Raw genomic sequence first — 19,536 nt, forward strand, 5'->3', positions numbered from 1 at the left:
GGGAATGGGTAAATGGTGGAGATGCTGGGGATGAACCCAGGAAGGGATGAAAGTTTGCTTTTCCCCCCAGGGCCCATTGTTATTAGGAAAGGATGTTCTGGGAGAGGTTTAATGTTTGGCTAATTTCCCTCCCTCCTCCCAGGCACACTCTCCCTCCATTTTTCTTGGGGAGCTGTCTTGTAGGAATATTATTTTCCATAACCCTTCAGGTACTACTTTCCAAATGGGAAAACTGAGGACCAGATAAATAATTTGACTGAGATAATAAGACTAGTAGGGAAAGAGGTAGGATTCGAAAACTGGCATTCTTTCTACTGGATCTGTATCCTTAATCACTAGTCTCTAACTAGTCTCTAACTAACAGAGAGGAAGAGGAAAAGGAAGGTCAGTCAGTGTTCAGCCCTGGTAATTCCACCTGTTGGTCTTCGTTGATCAGGGAATATTTACTGATTCTTATCATGTGACGGGCAGCACGCTTGGTGTTTTACCTATGTTATTTTGTCCTACCCACAGCTCTATATGGGAAGCAGTATTATCCTATTTTATAAAAACAAAAACTATGGTTTCAGAGGCTTGTGTAAGTTGCCCAAGGACATACACTTGGTAAATATGGAATCACCAAGGCTGGTTCTACTGGGGTTACTGTTCACTTGAGAATAAGGTCATTATTTTCTAAGTAGCTACAAGCAGGAGATTCTTGTCACCAGAGAAGGAAGACCACATTCTAGGCTGGTAGGCAGGGGATATTATTCTCCTTATCATGCAGGGCTATGTATGTCACAGAGGCCTCTTGAGACTTTATTTGCCCAAAAGGGGTCTGGTACCACAGAAAGGCTGGGAATTAAGTTTTTTCCCTCCACCTTGCCCCATTAACAGACTGAGACCTGCAAACATGGTTTGGTTGTGAGTCTACATTCAGTCCTTCTTTCCTTGTTTGTCCAGGCATCAGATTGTTCTGGGTCCATCAAACTCCCAGAGCTTTCCAGGCATCTGCGCCATTGTTCCAAAGAAGGCGTTACTGGCACACACCTGCAGACTTTTGGCTTTGTCTGAGACTACAGCTATGGCATTTCCCTCTTAGGGTTCACTTTGACCTTTACTTAGTTTTCCAGTCTTTCCCAATATAGGAGTTTGTAATTAGAGATAGCTAGTCTCTTAATTAGAGATAGAATTTGCATTCATATATTCTCCTACTTGATTTTGGGAATATTCAAGAAAAGAAGGGAATGTTCTTTTTTTTCATTCTGTCATTTTAAAGCCAGAAATCTAACAAATGTCACCAGCATTTTTTCTTCTATCAGAGTACAATTCACTCAATACATATGCTTCTTGGAAAAGACATTAATGTTGATTGACTATTCACTGAGCACACAGCATTTCTTCTTTATTGCTTCTGCCTATAACTTTAGCTTCAGTTATTTAAGGAAACATTCAAAATAATTTTTAAATAATTGTTAAGCAATTAAGTTTGGCAATGTGTTTTTACTGTATTTGTGACCATTATTGTTCCTTACATCCCACTGCTGCCCTTTGGGTTCATTTTGCTTCATGTTGAAATACATCAAGAAGAATTTCCTTCAGCAAGGATCTAGCAGTAGTTAATAATCAATCTTTATATAAAAGTATCTTGGTGTTTCTTTTAGATCTGCTTTATAGTATAGCTGGATATGGAATTCTAGGTTGACAGCTCTTTTGGAACTTTGGAGATATTAATTTATTGAGTTTTAGCATCTCTTGTGGATGATGACAAGTCAGCAGTTTGTCCTACTTTAGGAAAACTGTCTTTCATTTTTAGAGGTTTTTAAGTTTTTCTCTTTGTACTGAATGATTTCCTGCTATTATCTAGAGAACTAGGTAAAGCTCTATTTTCAAGTGTAGTACTTGGTACTACTCTTACTCTGAACCTTCACTTCTGGAAAGGTTTTAGCCATTGTATTTTGGAATATTGGTTTTCTACCTGCTTCTAACCTCTTCTTCAGAAACTCCTATGATTGAATCATAGAGCCTCTCATTCAATTATCTATGTCCAAATGCATTCTTCATTGCTTTGTATTATGGGTGAATTTCTCATTATTATCTTTCAATTAATTAATTGTATCTTTGACTATATCTAGAATTTATTCTATCAAATGAGTATATATCAAAAACTACTTTTTGTTTCTAGAATTATTTTCTCCCCTACTACCTCATCTTCTCATTTGCTTATGTTTTATAATATCTGTTTTTTCCTAATTCCTTCATTTTTGATTTTTAGTTTTTTGGGGGTACCTCTGGGGATTGAACCCAGAGGTGCTTTATCAATGATTTACATCCCCAGTCTTTTCTATTTTTTTAATTTTAAGACAGGGTCTCACTAAGTTATTTAGGGAGTAAGTTGCTGAGGCTGACCTTGAACTTTTAATCCTCCTCCCTTAGCCTCCCCAGCAGCTGGGATTACATGTGTGCACCACCACACCTGACTTCCTTTATCTTTTGAGTATCCTAAATATACTTAAGGTCATTTTCAGATTTCTCTACCTCTCCATTTCATTTGGGGTGAATTCAACTTGCAGTTGTTCTTTCTAGTAGCTTTCTCTTGTACTATAGAATTTTGTTGCAAACATTCTTCATGAGATTTTATTTTTTCCCTCTTCTCAATACTTTGGCCCATTCTCCCTATGGAATAGTTGATCATTACTTCCTGTACTAGCCCCTGAACTTAAAAGTGTTGGTTTGAGGCTCTTTTCCTGGTTGACACTCTGGATAAGTCAGAGTGGCCAGTAGATCCATGTTTGGGGTGAAAGACTGTATCTACTATCTCTGGCCTCCCTGGAATGCAGATTCTTATAAGTCACTGCTCCCAGGAGCAGCTGGTCATAGTATATTATAGTACATTTTGGGGGGCTCAGAAGATGTGCTTCCAAGCAGGGAATCTGGCTCCTGTCTCCTGTTTGCATGGGTTAGTCTTCATTATAGCCTAGAATATAACCTTCTTCCTTCCCCACCTGGAGCTCAGTGGATGAGCAAACTTCATTGTTACTAGTGCTTTATGATTCTGTTATGTTTCTGGTTTATGGGTATACTTATTTTCTTTTTGCCAAAAGTGTCTATTGCTTTTTGATTTTCTTAATTTTGCACATGGTAATGCTGAAGGAGCCTCAAAATACAAATTTATAATGCCAAGCTGCTGCAATATTCAATTTCTAAAACATTCATTTTTATCACTACAATGGTCCAAATATTCTACACTGTTCAGCAGTGACATTGCTTATTTTTTTCCCCTTGTTTTCATCAACAAATAAATAAAAAACTGATTTATGTCTTACTGATATATTTTCTTAATTCATTGGAGGTAGACGGCCCCAAATGGTAAATTTCAATTTACTTTTCTTAAGAGGAAAAAAAGAAAAAAGGTTAAGAAACAGTAGCAATTCAGTTGTCCTATCTGTTGTTATTTGCATTACAGCTTAAAGCTTCTGTGGTTTTATCTAATCTTAACTCTTTTTTGTTTTTTTTTTGGGCCAGGGGACTGAATCTAGCATATTACACATGCTAAAGCATTTACTAAACCACTGAGCTATACTCCTTGTCCCTTACATAATTTTAATCAGAGAGAAGTCCAACTATCTGTTCATATATTTACTTAGCTTTTAAGGAATGAAGCTGAGATGCAGAATAGGCCTAAAAGAGGGGAGTCATAATTTTGGAATTATTTTCTTAATAATAGAAGAAAGTCTTATCATTTTAATCCATATCTTTTATTCTTGAAAAAAGATTTATATTCTATTTCAGAAATTACCCATTACCTAGTAATTACCCATGCATGTTGCTGGCCTGTCAATGTTTATTATGCATGAGAATTGAGGAATATAACTGTACCACCCTTAATATATGTATTCCTGAAAATCTGTGTATATATCACATTTCAGTAAATCAAACTGTATTTTCCTTTTGAATTGTAATATAGTTTCAAATATATGTTTCTAAGGGCAAAGGAAGAGCAGCATTAGAAAAATGAATTTACCAGTTGAGAACTGAATTGGAAATGACTTCATAATGATAAAGCAGTATATCAGTAACTCAAATGTTACACCAAGAAGAGATCAACCAACGCCAAGAATAATATCAAATGGGCCTGGTGCAGTGGTGCACGCCTGTAATCCCAATGGCATGGGAAGTGGAGGTAGGAGGATCATAAGTTCAAAGCCAGCCTCAGCAAAAGTGAGGTGCTAAGCAACTCAGCGAGCCCCTGTCTCTAAATAAAATACAAAATAGGGCTGGGGATGCGGCTCATGTTTTAGTGCCCCTGAGTTTAATCCCTATTCACCCTGCCCACCCCCCACCCCCCAAAAAGAGACTACTACTAATTGACAAGAATAATACTGATGAGAATAGAACACAATTCTGTGGAGGAGCACATGAAACTTTTAGACAAAAACATGGGTCAATGGTAACTACTTTGAAGAGGCCTTCTATTTTTCTGTCTGTTATTGTTTAGATATTGGGTATCCCCCAAAACCTGGTGTGTGAGACACTGCAGAGAGTTTAGAGGTGAAATGATAGAGTTATGAGTTTTAGCCTAATCAGTGCATCGATGACCTGAGAGGGATTAACTGGGTAGTTAACTATAGGCAGGTAGGGTGTAGCTGCAGGTGTGTCATTGGGGTATACATTTTGCCCCTGTTGAGTGGAGCTCTCTAGCTCCACTTTCCAATCACCATGTCCTGAGCTGCTTTCCTCTGTCACACCCTTTTTCTGTGATGTTCTGCCTTACCTTGGGTCCAGAGCAATGAAACTGAGTATCTATAGACCTTTGAAACTGTGAACCCCAAATAACATTTTCCTCCTCTAAAATTGTTCCTGTTAAGTCTTTTGGTCACAGAGATGAAAAGGCTGATTGAAACACTATCTAATGGGGTTGAATGAATGAACAGATTTTAGAGACAGATTGGATTCAAGTTGCCATTGCTCTTTATTATCTGTGTGTCTGCAGGGCAAACCTTTCAAAGGCTCAATTTCTTCCCATAAAATGGGAATAATAATAACTACTTTTAGGAGTTAATGTGAGCTAAAAAAAATTATCTGGCATATATAGTAGGAATTCTACATGATAACTATCAATGTTAACATTACTCGCAGGGCTGTTTTCTTTAAAAGATGAAAATGCAAATATATATGACTTGTACTATATGTGATGCACAGGATGCTTTGAAAGCTCTATTTCTCTATCTTTACTTCCTCCTGTGTTTGACTGGCAATCAGATGCCATGCTAATTTCCACTAACAGAAGGGAAGGCAGGGTAAGAACAGGAAGATAGGATTAAAAGAAAACATTAATTATAACAGCTTCCAATGAGTACTCACTGTGATCCATGGCACCCCCTACCTAACATGCTAAATGTTTCACTTATGATCTTGCTTAATCCTTACCACAACCCTATCCCAAGCATTAGCATTCCTTCTAAGAAGAGGAAGTCAAATGTAGAGTGTAAGTAACTCATCCAGAGATTGGTTCAAACCCAGATCTGTGTATTCAAAGTCTTTTTCCTATTAATAACAGCATATCATATTCCATTAGGAAGACAAGATTTAAGAAATGTGACAGAGGAATATATACTAGGTCACTGCCTTCAGTTCCTCACATAGACCTCCCAAGCCCTTGGAATTTTCTAAGTGACAGGGAAAGAGGAGTATGATTCATTATTTAAAAGTCCCTTTCAATCATATGTGAGTTTATGCTAATAATGTGACTCTTGGAGGAAGGGGTTGGTTGCTAGAGAAACCAACCAAATGATTAGAGGGCTGGAACTTTCAGTCCTCTGACCCCTAACCTCCAGGGAAGAGAGAGGGGTTAGAGATGAGCTAATCACTAATGGTCAATTATTTAATCAATGGTCCTTATGTAATGAGACCTCAGTACAAACCCTTAAATGACAGGGTTTGCAAAGCCTTGGAGCTGGTGAGTATCCACATGCCAGGAGGGTGGCACACCCCAAATTAACTTGGGGACAAAAGCTCCTGTGCTCAGGGCCCTTCCACACCTTGTGCTATGTGTGTCTTCATCTGGCTGCTCATTTATACTCTTTTAAACATAAAATAAATGGGAAAATGTAAGTGAGTTCTGTGAGTAGTTATAGCCAATAACCAAACCTGAGGAAAAAGTCCTGCAACCCCCAACTAGTGTGGACAGAAGTGTGAGTAACCTAGGGACTTGCTACCTGTGATTGGCATCTGAAGAGGGGCAGCATTTGGGGACCAAGGACTTAACCTGTAAATTCTACACTAAGTCTGGGTAGTGTCAGAATTATAGGACACCCAGTTGATGCCTGTAAAGAAGTGGACAATTGCTTGGTGTGAAAAACCTACAATCTGATGTTAGAAGTGTTCTGAAAGTAGAAAGAGTGGTGGTGTTTTCATAGTAGTAATTACAGCAGTGATTACATACCTATGCAATACTGAAAACTGTTGAATTAATGTGGTCACTGCACTTCAGGTGCTCATGTACAATCATTTTTAAATGTATGTTGAATTAAAGAGATAAACCTAACCAGCTAAGGGGAATTCATCTGTTAGAGATTATGTGTTAAATAAACTTGACCTTGATTTTTTATATCAGAGCTAAAAAGAAAATTTTCAGTTTCTCATGAGGAACCCTGTCAAGTTATTTCTACACAGGGCCTTGTGACAATTTTTCTGAGGGGGCAGGGAGGGGACATATCAAGGAAAAGGATGATTTTTTTTTAACACAATTAAATGACCTACAATACCTTCATCATCAAAAGCTATAAATATCAAGTATCCTAAGACTTCCTAGAAACATGTAAAGAACTTGATATCTGAATACAGTTCAACTTAATAAACCACCAAGAGTATCAATGTGTGTGTGTGTTTTTTTTTTTTTTTTTTTTCAGTGTTGGGGATTGAACTCAGGATCTCACACATGCTAGAAGGACTGGTATAATTAGCAATGAAAAATAAATCCTTTACATAAAGAGAAAGTTCAATGTATAAACATAGCGGCTGGTAAGTAAGAAAATTCTTGCCATGGTAGAACCTGGCAATTTTAGCCATTTAAGTATTGAATCTTCATAAAAAATATAGGTGCTTCTAAATTAAATGTCTTAAATTATAACAGATTAGCACAAGTGTATAGGATTAAAGTTTATAAAATAGTTTTTTATATACTTATAAAGCCTATAAAATAAAAGTATATCTTATTCCTTTTAATATACTATTTCATAAGCTATATAATATATATTACAAAACATACTGTTACATGAAGTAAAATGAGTATAATTAAACACAAAAAATTAAATGTATGACAGTATTATACAATAGTATGTTAAATAAAAGTTATAGGAGGCCATTGTTTTGGACTAAGCTCCAATGACCAGACTAAAAATCAAAATGGAGTCACCTACATTGAAGTTCCACATCACCAAACCGAAACTGAGTTAACAAACTTTGTAAGAAATTACAAAAATGAGAGTCAAATTTCACAAATAGGCCAGTTAGTATGACAAAATGAAGTTCCCTCTGCTTTAAACCTTATAAAAAGTAATGTGACGTAATCTGAAGTTAACCAATAAGTTATTTTTATATTGGTCTGTCTCCGTGTTCCTGCTTTATAAGGAAAGGGACTATGAAATAGCCAATTCTCTTTTTGTTCTCTATTTTCTGCTTTTCCCTAGCCCTTCTCTGTTTATAAAACCAACCTCTTCTGTTCTGATCACTGGAACATTTATTCTACTATGGAATGAAGTATTGCCTGATTCTAGAATTAAAATATCTTTAAATTGTTACAATTTTGTACTTTGACAGCATATAATAAAGTTTTTAGAACTGTTTATGAAAATGGTATGATAGGTAGAATAATGGCTTCCCAAACATGCCCGTGTCCTAGTCCTGTGAATGGTAAGAGGGACTCTGTGGAGGTGACTAAGTTATGGATCTTCAGATAGGAAGATTATACCGAAGTATCTGGGTGAACCCAATATAAACACAAGGGTCCTTTTAAGAGGGAGGCAGGAATGCCAGAGACCAGGAGAGAGATTTGACTATACTGGGGACTTTGAAAATGTAGGAAAGGACCATAAGCCAAGGATTACAAGCAACTTCCAGAAAGTAGGAAGGAAATTCTTCCTTAGGGACTTCAGAAGGAATTCCACCCTCCTGACCCATTTTAAACTTCTGACCTCTAGATCTATAAGATTAAAAATTTGTGTTATTTTAGGTCACTAAGTTTGTGATAATTTCTTATTGTAGCAATAGAAAATTAGGAGAGCTAGCCACAAAGGTAATTCTACCATGGCTAGCAAACTTAAAATACAAACCAATTCTGAGGGAAATATTTACTTCTAAATAATGTAAAATCTAAAAAATACATCATAAAGTCAATCTTGTTCAAGTTTAAAAGTCAACTGCTGAAAGAAATTATAGGAATATATATTGGTACCATAAAAACTTTCTTACAATTGCAAAAAATACAATTGTTATTCCCTTAACCTGATCACCAGCTTTCCCAAGAGAATTCTGACATTCCTAGAAACCAACCATTAGGGCAAGCTTTGGCTTTTATGACAGATGTGTGAATCTACCTTGACCTTGTGAGAAACAACCTCCTGCCCCTGCCCAAGGTATCAACCTTTTATAATGGAAACTGAGAAGAAGATCAATAAAATCAACCAGCTGTGAAAATAAGGACCATGGGGTAGAGTAAAATATTGATACAGGGAGGAATATATAATAATAGATAGGAATAACCACAAGGAGATTGGACCTTTGTGCAATACTATCCATGAATCATGGAATGCCCCTTTATCCTCCTGGTGTAAAGTCGAACCTCACTAGAATGTTCTTAATTAGGTTCAAAGGGGGAGATACTGATACTACTTGAAAAATCTTTTCCTCAAGGCATAGAACTATGGATAATTGTGACAATTACATTTATATTTTCAAATAACCAGTTTATACTTAGACATTTAAACTAAAAAAAACAGTCTGAGTCTTTCTCACTACTGTCTTTTTGGTGAACTATTAATTAAAATTAATAAAAAACCAAACAGTTGCTTTCCCATTAATAGCACCCAGAGTTTCAAAGGCAGTGCACTCCCATACATGCTCAAGAAATGTATTGGCCATCTTACAATTGAACTACTCAAAATCTGGGTAAATAAATCCCTAAGTCAATAAAGATTTGTCCTTATACTTCTTTATGCTAAAACTTGGTATTTTTACCCCAATATAATGATATACTTAACTTTCTTGCCTTCTGCCACTCCTGTGTTGCTCTTGAACTGTTGATGCTTAATGTGCTTTCATGGTTAGAACTGACAAAACAGATCTTCTCCCCGTTCAGGGGTATGACTCACTGAATCATTTGCAGAACCTACACCAGGGACGTGGCTTCACCTGTGGATGCCACTCTCATACAGAGCAACCAGACCTACTAAACGAAGAGCGCAAGCCAGGACCACGTTCCATGCCTGTTGACCTGACAGAGGGCTGCATGATGGATAAAGGGGAGCATGACATATGGGCAAGCCATAGGTCTGTCAAGGGAGCCCAGTGGACCATCGCTTTTGTCTCCAAGAAAACTATTAGTCTAGTTGGGGAGGAAGCCACATTTTTCAAGTGTCAGTTTCCTGTTCAACTTCTTTATTCTTTTAGTTCTTCAGATTGTAGGCTTCTTACTTTCCCTCCATGAATGGAAACCTTTGTTTTGTTAGTGTCCCCAAAAATCTATGGCAAGTTCCTTTTACTGTTCCTTTTTAAAAATTTTAGTTGTTGATGGACTTTTATTTTTAATTTATTTATATGCGGTGCTGAGAATCGAATCCTGAGTCTCACACCTGCTAGGCATGTGCTCTACCACTGAGCCACAACCCCAGCCCCTCTTTTATTGTTCTTGACAGTAAACTAACTCCTAAAACCAAGTCAGACATTCAGACAACTCAGGATTGAACTGGCTTCCCTATGAAAAATTAATCTGGAACCTGATACTCCTTTAAAAAATGCTTTAGTGGAATTCATATACTTACTAGTACCTAAAATTTGCACTTTATAGCATTATCCTATACAGGACAGTCACAACAAGACACTACTCCTCTATATTCTTTGAACTTTCCTTCTTTAGCAGCTTGTCTTGTATTTTCTATGTCTCTCTGTATCTTTGAATGATTGACCCATATGCCCTTGACATCTCCATCTGAAGTTCTCTTAAGGTTCTTGTAATTATTTGGCCATTATAAGGCTTATTGCCTACATAACAATATTCTTAGTTTGTTTTCCATATTTGGTATGGCTGAAAGAGAGGATGCCCACAAAGGTTGCCAGACAAAAACATATCAAGTAAAACCTGAACTCCAGAAAAGCAATGGATAATTTAACTTATACTTTTAGTAACTTTTATTTTTTGTATAAATGTGTCCCATGTAATATGTCCTATATTTTTAATAGCAAAATCTGGCAACCCTAATGCTCTTGCTTAATGCAATGAACCCAATTCTGAGCAGGCATACTGTATACAGATGGAAGGAAAGGGAATATTTGGTTTTAAAAATTTTAAGAAGTCTCCAACTTAGATCTATTCCAATATCAAAATTTCAAACAACTACTTATGCTAAATCTAGTGATTGAGGCTTACTTTAATGATCTGAAATAAAAAAGGACAGCCAGCTTCTCCAGGTTCTCGGAACGGAACTGGCCCGCTAGTGAGAGCCTTTCTGACCAGAACAAGCTCCGAGTCCCGGAGCCACTGCAGCGCAGCGTACTCCGGCAACGAACCAGCGGAGAGCCTCGATCCGCAAGCAGCCTCTGGGATCAGGGCAGGGTAGCCAGAGACCTCTTCAGGCGGCTCTGCCCACTCCAGCTGCAGGCTCTCTTCACGGGGCGATCCAAGATGGCGGCCTAGAGGGAGACTGCACCCCCAGTCGCTCCAGAACCCAGGAGTTAAGAAGGGGAGGCATTGAGAGACTCGGACTGAAATAGAGCCACGGGTGAGTCTGCCCACTGGGTAAAGCTTGGCCCGCCTGGGAGGCTGAGGCAGGAGATTCATGGATTTAAAGCCAGCTTTGGCACTTAGTGAGGCCCTGTGAAACTTAGTGAGACCCTGTCTCAAAATAAAATAAAAAGGGTTGAGGATAAAAAAGGTTGGCTCAGTGGTTAAATAACCCTGGGTTCAACCCCCAGTACCAAAACCAAAAAACAAACAAGCAAACAAAAAAGCAAATTTATGATTCCAAGATTCTTTAAGAAATTCTATGTGCCTGAAAACCTACAAATATGGATATAATGAAGGATGTCTTTTATATCTGTTTCAGAAATAACCATTTCATGTCTCATGATATTAAACCATTTTACTTTTGATGCATGTCTCTCCACTTTTGGCAGTGGAAAGCAAATTAGACTCAAGGAAATATTCTAGGCTGAAGACATGATGGTGGAAAAAGAATATATCTGTTCTTTTGTAAAGTTCAGAAAACATGCTTTAGTTTCTCTCCTTCCTACTACAAGATTTGAATTATGTGTCTTGAACTCTGGCACAATGTCACTCGATATATTTTGAACACTGTTGTTTTGGTAAGTCAGCAGTAACATATGCACTCTATAAATGTCAAACATAAAGTGCAACACATTCAGCATTCTACACAACCATGGCAAACGACTCAGCATCCCAGATATCTGAGATGTCTATAACACAGCTCGGCTCATTCCCATATGGAACAAAGAAACTATTTTCCTCTCTCCCTCCCTCCCTCCCTCATTTCCTTCCTTCTTTCTTTCTTTTTGCAATCCTTCTGGCCAACATGGACTTGTAAAGCTCAAGAATATTTTTTTGCTTCTTTCATAAGAAAAGGCTTTTGATAAATACTGTGGAAGAAATCCTGTAATATTATGAATATGCAGGTTATAATTTCCAGGTTTTTTAAAAAATAGAATATTCAGGCATACACTGATACTTGTAACATTTACTTTAGTCTTCATTCCTTCTCTTCAAGGTTATATATTACTGCCCACAATACAGAAAAACAGAGAGGAAGAGAGGAATGTAAGCAGCTTAGAGAAGCTTAATGAGTGATACCATCAAAGGCAGGGATAAGTGAATGGAATCTGGGCTCTTGTCACTACAAGTCCTCCTGTTGATCCTAAAAGTAGGAATGGCTCTCATCTACTGCAGATGATTTAACCATCAGATAACCAAAATATGTTCATAATTCTTGTCAGGCCAACAAATGATACTTTGGAAGTACCCTTATGTAGCTCGCCTTGGCTTGGCTTGAGATTTTTTGATGGAGAGATATGATTCAAAAGCATTTGATTTGTGGAGTCACTCCTGGATCAGGATGATGAGCGACACCCCACCAGCTGTTTCACAGCAAGCATTTCAGTGTAGTTTACAGTCAACCAATAAGCAATGTAAAAGCAAAAAACCACATCTGTGACCCAATTTTTCCTTAGTTAACAGTCATTTATATCATGCACCAAACCGGGTGAAACCTACGAAAGAAGTCCTTGGTTACCTCAATTTTCTCACTAAAAATAAAAGCATTTGCCTTTTATTCGTCTCATGGGATGGTAGATTGCATGGATGTATCAGAAAGTATGAAAATGTACATACATACTAAAAATATGACCACTAAAGTCATCCGAAATTAAAAAATATAAATGTATAAAAGATTCATATCTAAAAACATCTCATGTTCTGCTAGAACAGCATCTTCCTAGCAAGTCTTGGTCAATGCAGATGGTTATGTCAATGAAACACATTCTTGTCTTTGACACAGTGGTTATGCTGGTGGGGTCCTAACAACAGAAACAGAAACAAAAATCCCCCAAACTGGGCTTTTCTAATTGTATACTGTAAATGTTTTTAGTATTATTTTGATGCATTTTTTGTTTCTATTCTTAATTTTTTTTCCCCTCTGGAAGGTCTTTATAAGGCAAGTTTTTTTTTTTCTCATTGTTGTTGTTGTTTGTTTTTTTCCTAATGCTGGGTATTGAACCCAGAGTGCTATACAGACTAGGCAAGTCTTCTACTACTGAACTATATCCCCAACCCTATAAGGCAAATCTTAAATGAAATTATGCTGCCTAGGAAAAGATGTATTGGCAATAGTAAGGAAGATGGAGTTATGGAAGAAGGAACATTAAATTTCTATGATTTTGTGATTAATATAATTAAATGTCATTTATGAACCTTCAAACATAATTCTCACAGAGAATTTGTTAAATTTGTGTCATATCCTCTTTTGCTGAACTGAATCAACTTAAGGAAAAGAAGCCTTGTGCCCATTAAGGTAACTTGGAAGTCATGATTTCCATTTAATAGACAGCTAATAAGTGGTGGATCTAGACTGAAACACCAGCTCTATTCCTTAATAGCTGTAGGATTTGGGGCAATTCCCTATGAATCATTTTCTTCATTTGTACCTAGGTAGAAAATAACTGAAGTTTATTATTTTGCTCTTTTCTTCAAGGGCAACAAAAATAGTCAGTAGAAGAACTATGACATGGATTCCTCTTGCTTTAAAGAAGTGAAGAAACATTTCATTGCTCTGTCACAACAGGGGCTTGGCGAAGAAACCTGGTCTCTCCGCTGCTTTGTATATACACACAAGTACCCACAAGCAACAATATGATAGCTTAAATACAACTTAAATCTTTCTGTGAATTACAATCTCATGTGTGTATGTAACTGTGCATGCCCAAGCATAATGAGTTTGAGCTGTAGGGGCAAAATTACATGTGACTTTATTCTTGAAGAATAAGCAATCCATTTTATGTACTCCTAGTTAGAGCATGAGATTCATGCCCATAAAGCCTATTTACTAACAGAAAACACTAAAACAAAAAGAAGGAATATAGAAATTATGTCAAACATTATAGGTTTCCTTAAAGCACTCTTCTAATAAATTGGGATTAAGAATGACCATAGCAATCACCTTTAAAAATAACATAAGAGTCTGTTAGAAAGCTTAACACTGTGTGTGTGTGTGTGTGTGTGTGTGTTTTAAATAATTCATTACCTCACTTTACACTACCCAGATCTGGGCATCCTCAAGGTGACTTACTTGCGCACCTCACTAAAGGATGATCTTGCTCTGTTTGGAAGAAAAGTACAATGTGAAGTCACACTGTGATTGAATCTTTAGATTCTGCACTCCCCAGGGGAATCCAGAGTAAAGTCATTCGGGTTTCTTTTCTAGCATACCAATTAGTAGGGGCAAAGGAGGGCCAGCCTGGGATGAAGGAGACATCAGAGACATTCATGTTCCTAAAATTCTAACGGTGCTCAGAAGCCTGGGCTTTATACTATCATCTGAAGAGCTGCGAGACCAAGGGCAATGCTTGTAAAACACTCTTTGCTGTTGATGAAAATATATGGCACTTCAAAATAGCCTGCTTCATGGAAAAACAATCTGCTGCATTTCAAATTCTGAATACAGCTAACATTAAAATAAAAACTGTCTGGATTAACTGTTGGAATAAGAGAGCTAATTTCATCCTGCCCCTGCCTGTCTGGCAACTGGTAACCACCCTTTAAGGTGCAGCTCAGCCATTACCTTGCTGTTATGCAATATTTTATATCTGTTTACATCTGATGTCCACCCAGGAAGGTTAATTAAGTTGGCAAAGGTACCTACTTTGTGGTTGGATCTGTACAGATAACTCCGTGCTGGACATGCAGGCCTAAGTAAATGCTTGTGGAATTAATAAGAATGTGAATAGGGCCTCAAACAACAGTAGGGGGACTTGCTGAAGGATGACATATGTAACATAGGCAAAAGATAAAGAGATAGTTGATTGCGTTAGCAAGGGTGTTTAGGCATGGAGTTCAAGAAAAATGCCAGGGTATGCTTCAGTTTATGCTTGCCTTGAAGAATAAAATCATTTCCCCCATACATCTAATTTATACCACTTATTGGAAAAAAGTGTGTGCAAAAAACTTACTTTGTGGGTCTGACATGGAACTTGCCAGTAACTACAAAGACTACTATAGTTCAGAGTATGGGTTGAGTATCCTTACTCTGAAAATTTACAATTCAGTATGCAAAACTTTTTGAGCGGTGCAGGATACCACAAATGAAAAATCCCAAGCCTGACCTCATGTGAAGGATTGTTGTTAAAATGCAGGGGCATGACACAGTGTTCCCTAGAGAAAAAAGACTTTCCTGGCTCCTTCAGCATGCTACAAAAACTCTGTTTCATGCACAATATTATTAAAAATATTGTACAAAATTATCTTCAGACTATGTGTATAAGGTGCACATGAAACATAAATAACTGTTTAGACTTGGGTTCCATCTCAAGATACCTCATTATATATAATATATATATATATATATATATGTGTGTGTATATATATATGCAAATATTCCAAAATCCAGAAACCGAAATCCAAAAATCTTGTTTCAAGCATTTCAGGTAAGGGACATAGAAATACGGGACATATTAGACCCAGAAATATAAGGCCAACATTAATCATTACAGAAGGTCAGTGGGAGCCATGTGGGAATTGGTCACATTTTGCTAAGAACAATGAAGTAAGAAAAACAATGGTGTTCCTTGGGACCTCGAATTAATATGAAATGTTCATTACCTAAACTGATGATCTATTTGGGGCAGACCATGTTTCTTTGAAATGACTTAGCTGAAAGCAAGCCTCTTGTGTGGAGTCTCAGGTTCAAGTACAAATGTATCATCACATATATAACAGTATAACATCACCTCTGTTTATAATAAACAGAAAAAATAAAAGCTTTCATTTCAGAAGAAGTAAATTCAATCCGTGCAAACTTCAATTTTAGGACCTCCTGTCATTCAAGATATCATATTTCATTTCGGCAGCTAGGACTGGCTTCACACACCTCTGTCTCCAATCTCTGAAGATCAGTAGGTAGCTTAAGGACCCAGCAAACTAAATGAATGGCTTCATATTTTTTCAATTGATCTTTAATGAATTAAAGGAGAGGGAGAGTAGAGGTTAGATGAGCTGAGGACCCATCCTAGCTTACTGATCCTCAAGCCAAGAAGAGGAGGAGAGGGGAGGGGAGGGAAGGGGAGGGGAGAGGAGGGAGGGGAGGGGAGAGGAGAGGAAGGGAGAGGAGAGGAGAAAGCTGCAAAGGTGCTGACGAGGCAGGAGAAGAGGTCAGCGCTTTCCTGTCCCACATCCTGCCCTCTCTAAGCTTACAAGGGCTCCAATGAGCTCTAAAGACTTTACTTGTGTCTTCACTGGCTCCTGAACTAGCATAAGATTCCTAGTTTGTCCTCTGGAGATAAGAAAATATCATTTTGGAGGAAAGAATTTCATTTCTGAAATGGATTTAAATGACCCTTCGCAAAGAATAAAAAATATTATCATAAGGGATAGGCACAATCAATAAATACAAGAGCAGCATTGCATGGGATCATGGATATTTAAATGATAATCTTATACTGAAATTGGTATTAAAGAAAGTGGTGTTTAGTGAGAGTCAGACATATTTGCCTCTAGTTCTTTGACCTTGATGAAGTCGTTAAAAATTGCTGGGCCTCAGTTTCCCCACTGACATAGCTAGACCACAGACCCAGTCCCATGCATGGCCAGGATGCATCTCTTCTCCATCTTTCATCTGCCTGATCTACTGAAGTTCTAGTGAACAAAAATAGAAAACAAAAAGCAAAATGATTTTAAGGGTCCTTGATGACTCTATGGTAATTAGGACAAAAAGAAAAAGAATTATTGTAATTATGTGCCTGTGACATAACAAGGAAAAAATTAGAACTAGTATAATTTCTAGTGCTTTACTCCTGTCCCTATCCACTCTTTCAAATACAGGAATGGGCTGGCTAAAATATTTCTAACAATTACTGCACAACTCCAGGGGGCACCATTCATACCAAAGAGGTTTCCTGGCATGTGCCACTCAGAGACCCTGAGGAAGAAACTTTTAGAGCTCAGTAAGCCTGTGTTGGACTCTTATCTCCACTACTCACTAGTGATATGACCCTTGGCAAGCTATTTAATAATCTCTCTGATCCTGTTTCCTTCTCTGTAAAATGGAGATAATACATTGTATTTCCAAAGGCTGCTTTAAAAACTAAGTAAGATAACATATGTAAAGAGTTTGGGGGAGGGCAGTATACCAACACCAACATTAGTTCTCTAAAATCACAAAACATGTTTCTAAGTACAATAAACATTTGTATCTAGGACTTGTGGCTTAACTACAAGCAGATATCAAAATATTTTGTGAAATAAGGAACAGACTTCATCTGCCTAAGATGGGGTACGTAATGCAAAAGTTAAAGGGTCAGAATATAGTGATCCCAGAAACACATCAGTTTTCATTCTCAGAATTGTGATAAGTGGCAGAAAGGAAGACTAATCAGCATACTAATTTATTAGGGTGTGTAGATACAACGGTTATCAAGGATAAGCAACTGTTTAAATAAGACAGACTGCATTCATTAAGGACATATGTGCTGCCAACAAATTACAATGAGCTTACTGCAAACTTTTTTTTGGTACTTGATCTCATTAACTTATTCTTTCTCAGACTATAGGAAAGCAATCTTGAGCTTTATCCAATACACATACAAACAATGTAACTTTAGGTATATGGGTTCCCATCTCAACTCTGCATCATTTGGTGTTCATAAAGCAATGGAAGACATCTGAAGGACTGGGTCAATGATTGACAGAAACAGCTGGTTGGACTTATGGGAAAGTTGAGATATTCAAGAAGAGAACATCTTAGAAATGCAGGTGTTCCCATGGCACTGGGCTTGCTTCTGGCCACTCATGGTGAAGTGGAATGCTCTGGGGGAGTCTTTCTCCAAGAGCAACAGCAATTTCAAATCCATACAGGCATGCTATTTTTAGGGTTGCTAGCCATACAAGCTACTGACAGTACTGACACTGACGAGGAAAATGTTGCATAGTAGGGACTGAAGATCAAGAAAATAATCTGATCTTAGGCTATAACAGATCTAACTTAAGATCTAATGAAGAATGAGAGAAAGCTGGGTATTCTGTCCAACTTTCCGTTAAGAAAAAACAAAAACAAAAACCAACAATAAACAGACATCAGTGGTCCTAAACCCAGGGTACGTCAACCTTTTACCAAATCAGTTAAGGTTGAATTTGCAAAGCAGGGTTCATTTGAAGATTACCGTTGGCACAGGCATGAGAGACAATTGTATCTCATCATATTTTCCAAAGAGGTTGGTGATATTTCTTTTAAATATCTAACTTTGTTTTTGTCCAACAGGAAGTGGCCACTTTGAAGAAAATGTGCACCACACATCACCTCTTAAATTTTTCTAGGACTAAACAGAGAAGCTATAATAAAAATCTATCAATGCTTAAGAAAGACTTTTAAGGTTTTTAGGATTCAAGTGTCTTTCAGTTTAAGAGGAATAAAAACACTTTCATGGGTAATAATAAAAATTGGACATTGTCTTCTCCATATGACATTTCGCAGATTAATGCAAAGTGACAGTGTGTGCCTCAGTTGCCGGGACAAAATAGTGGATTCCACCCCAAATTCATATGAAGAATATATGAAGTCCAAGGAGAAGAGGTAGATTCTCTAATGTAATCTTCATTTAACATTTATTAAGGCAAAGTTGGTGCATTTTTAAAAAAACATATCTTGCAAAACCAAGAAAACAGGTCAGTAAAAAGACCAATGATATAAAATAACTCTTCCCTAACTCACAGAGTGATTGGCAAATCTTTTATATTTTTAGCACAGTTGAATTCCCTAAAAAAGAATTGCCCCCTAAAAGAAATGCATGATCACCCTCTAAATGTGTCTCACTAAGCTAGTACTCACCCTGTAACCCTGGCTTATGTCCCTCATCCTAACTCATCTTTGTGTGCCATTCAAGGAATAAACATGAGACTGGCTATTATTTCAAAGAAAGGGACAGCATCTGTTGGAATTTTTATACATATTTGTAAGTATTTGTGATATCTTGAGAAATGACAGGAAAAAGCAACCCAGGAAACAGTGTTCTGCAGTGAAATCATAGAAAAGGTAGTAAAGAAGAAAAATTGAAAGGTGGCTAAATTGTTCTAAATGACCAGCTTTTGTGTAAGAGTGAAAACACACCACTGTGTTTAGATTTAGCATAGGATACACTCTCTAGGATAATTTAGTGCTGTCTACTTCTGAGTATTTTGATTTTTTGTATGCTTTTAATTATGTTGCTGAATGCCTTTTTATATAAAAGCAAGTCTAAGGAAATAGGATGACTAAAGTCACACAGATGCCCACTCACCTCCCATAATTTTGGATTGGCAGTTAATAAACTCCGGCTTCCTGTCTGTGAGGTACCTCTGGCAGGTGTGGTGGAGGATCTGGAAGAAGGTGCATTTTTCTGAGGCTGTGCTGGCTACCCACTGGTCAAAAGCATTTTCAAACAACAAATCAAACTCTGCAGAATCCTGGAAAAGACAGTGAGATAACTACTGATGTCAATCTATAAAGACTGCTGTTTGCAGATTTCCCCTGTCAAAAGACTCCGAAAGGCTAAAACAAATAAGGTTCAGCTTTATTAGGACACAAG

At 37.4% G+C, this 19,536-nt stretch overlaps 1 protein-coding gene across 4 annotated transcripts in view; it reads right to left on the bottom strand.

Annotated features, from left to right (window-relative positions):
• Stxbp6 (syntaxin binding protein 6) overlaps positions 1–19,536 on the bottom strand; it is a 241,840-nt gene that overhangs the window by 28,223 nt on the left and 194,081 nt on the right. For all 4 annotated transcript variants that reach the window (XM_047542045.1, XM_047542044.1, XM_047542046.1 and 1 more), the window contains one exon: positions 19,249–19,414. In XM_047542045.1, the coding sequence (XP_047398001.1) occupies positions 19,249–19,414 (166 nt within the window). The remainder of the gene's footprint in view (positions 1–19,248; positions 19,415–19,536) is intronic.

Source organism: Sciurus carolinensis, chromosome 2, assembly GCF_902686445.1.
Source record: "Sciurus carolinensis chromosome 2, mSciCar1.2, whole genome shotgun sequence".
Classification (NCBI taxonomy): domain Eukaryota; kingdom Metazoa; phylum Chordata; class Mammalia; order Rodentia; family Sciuridae; genus Sciurus; species Sciurus carolinensis.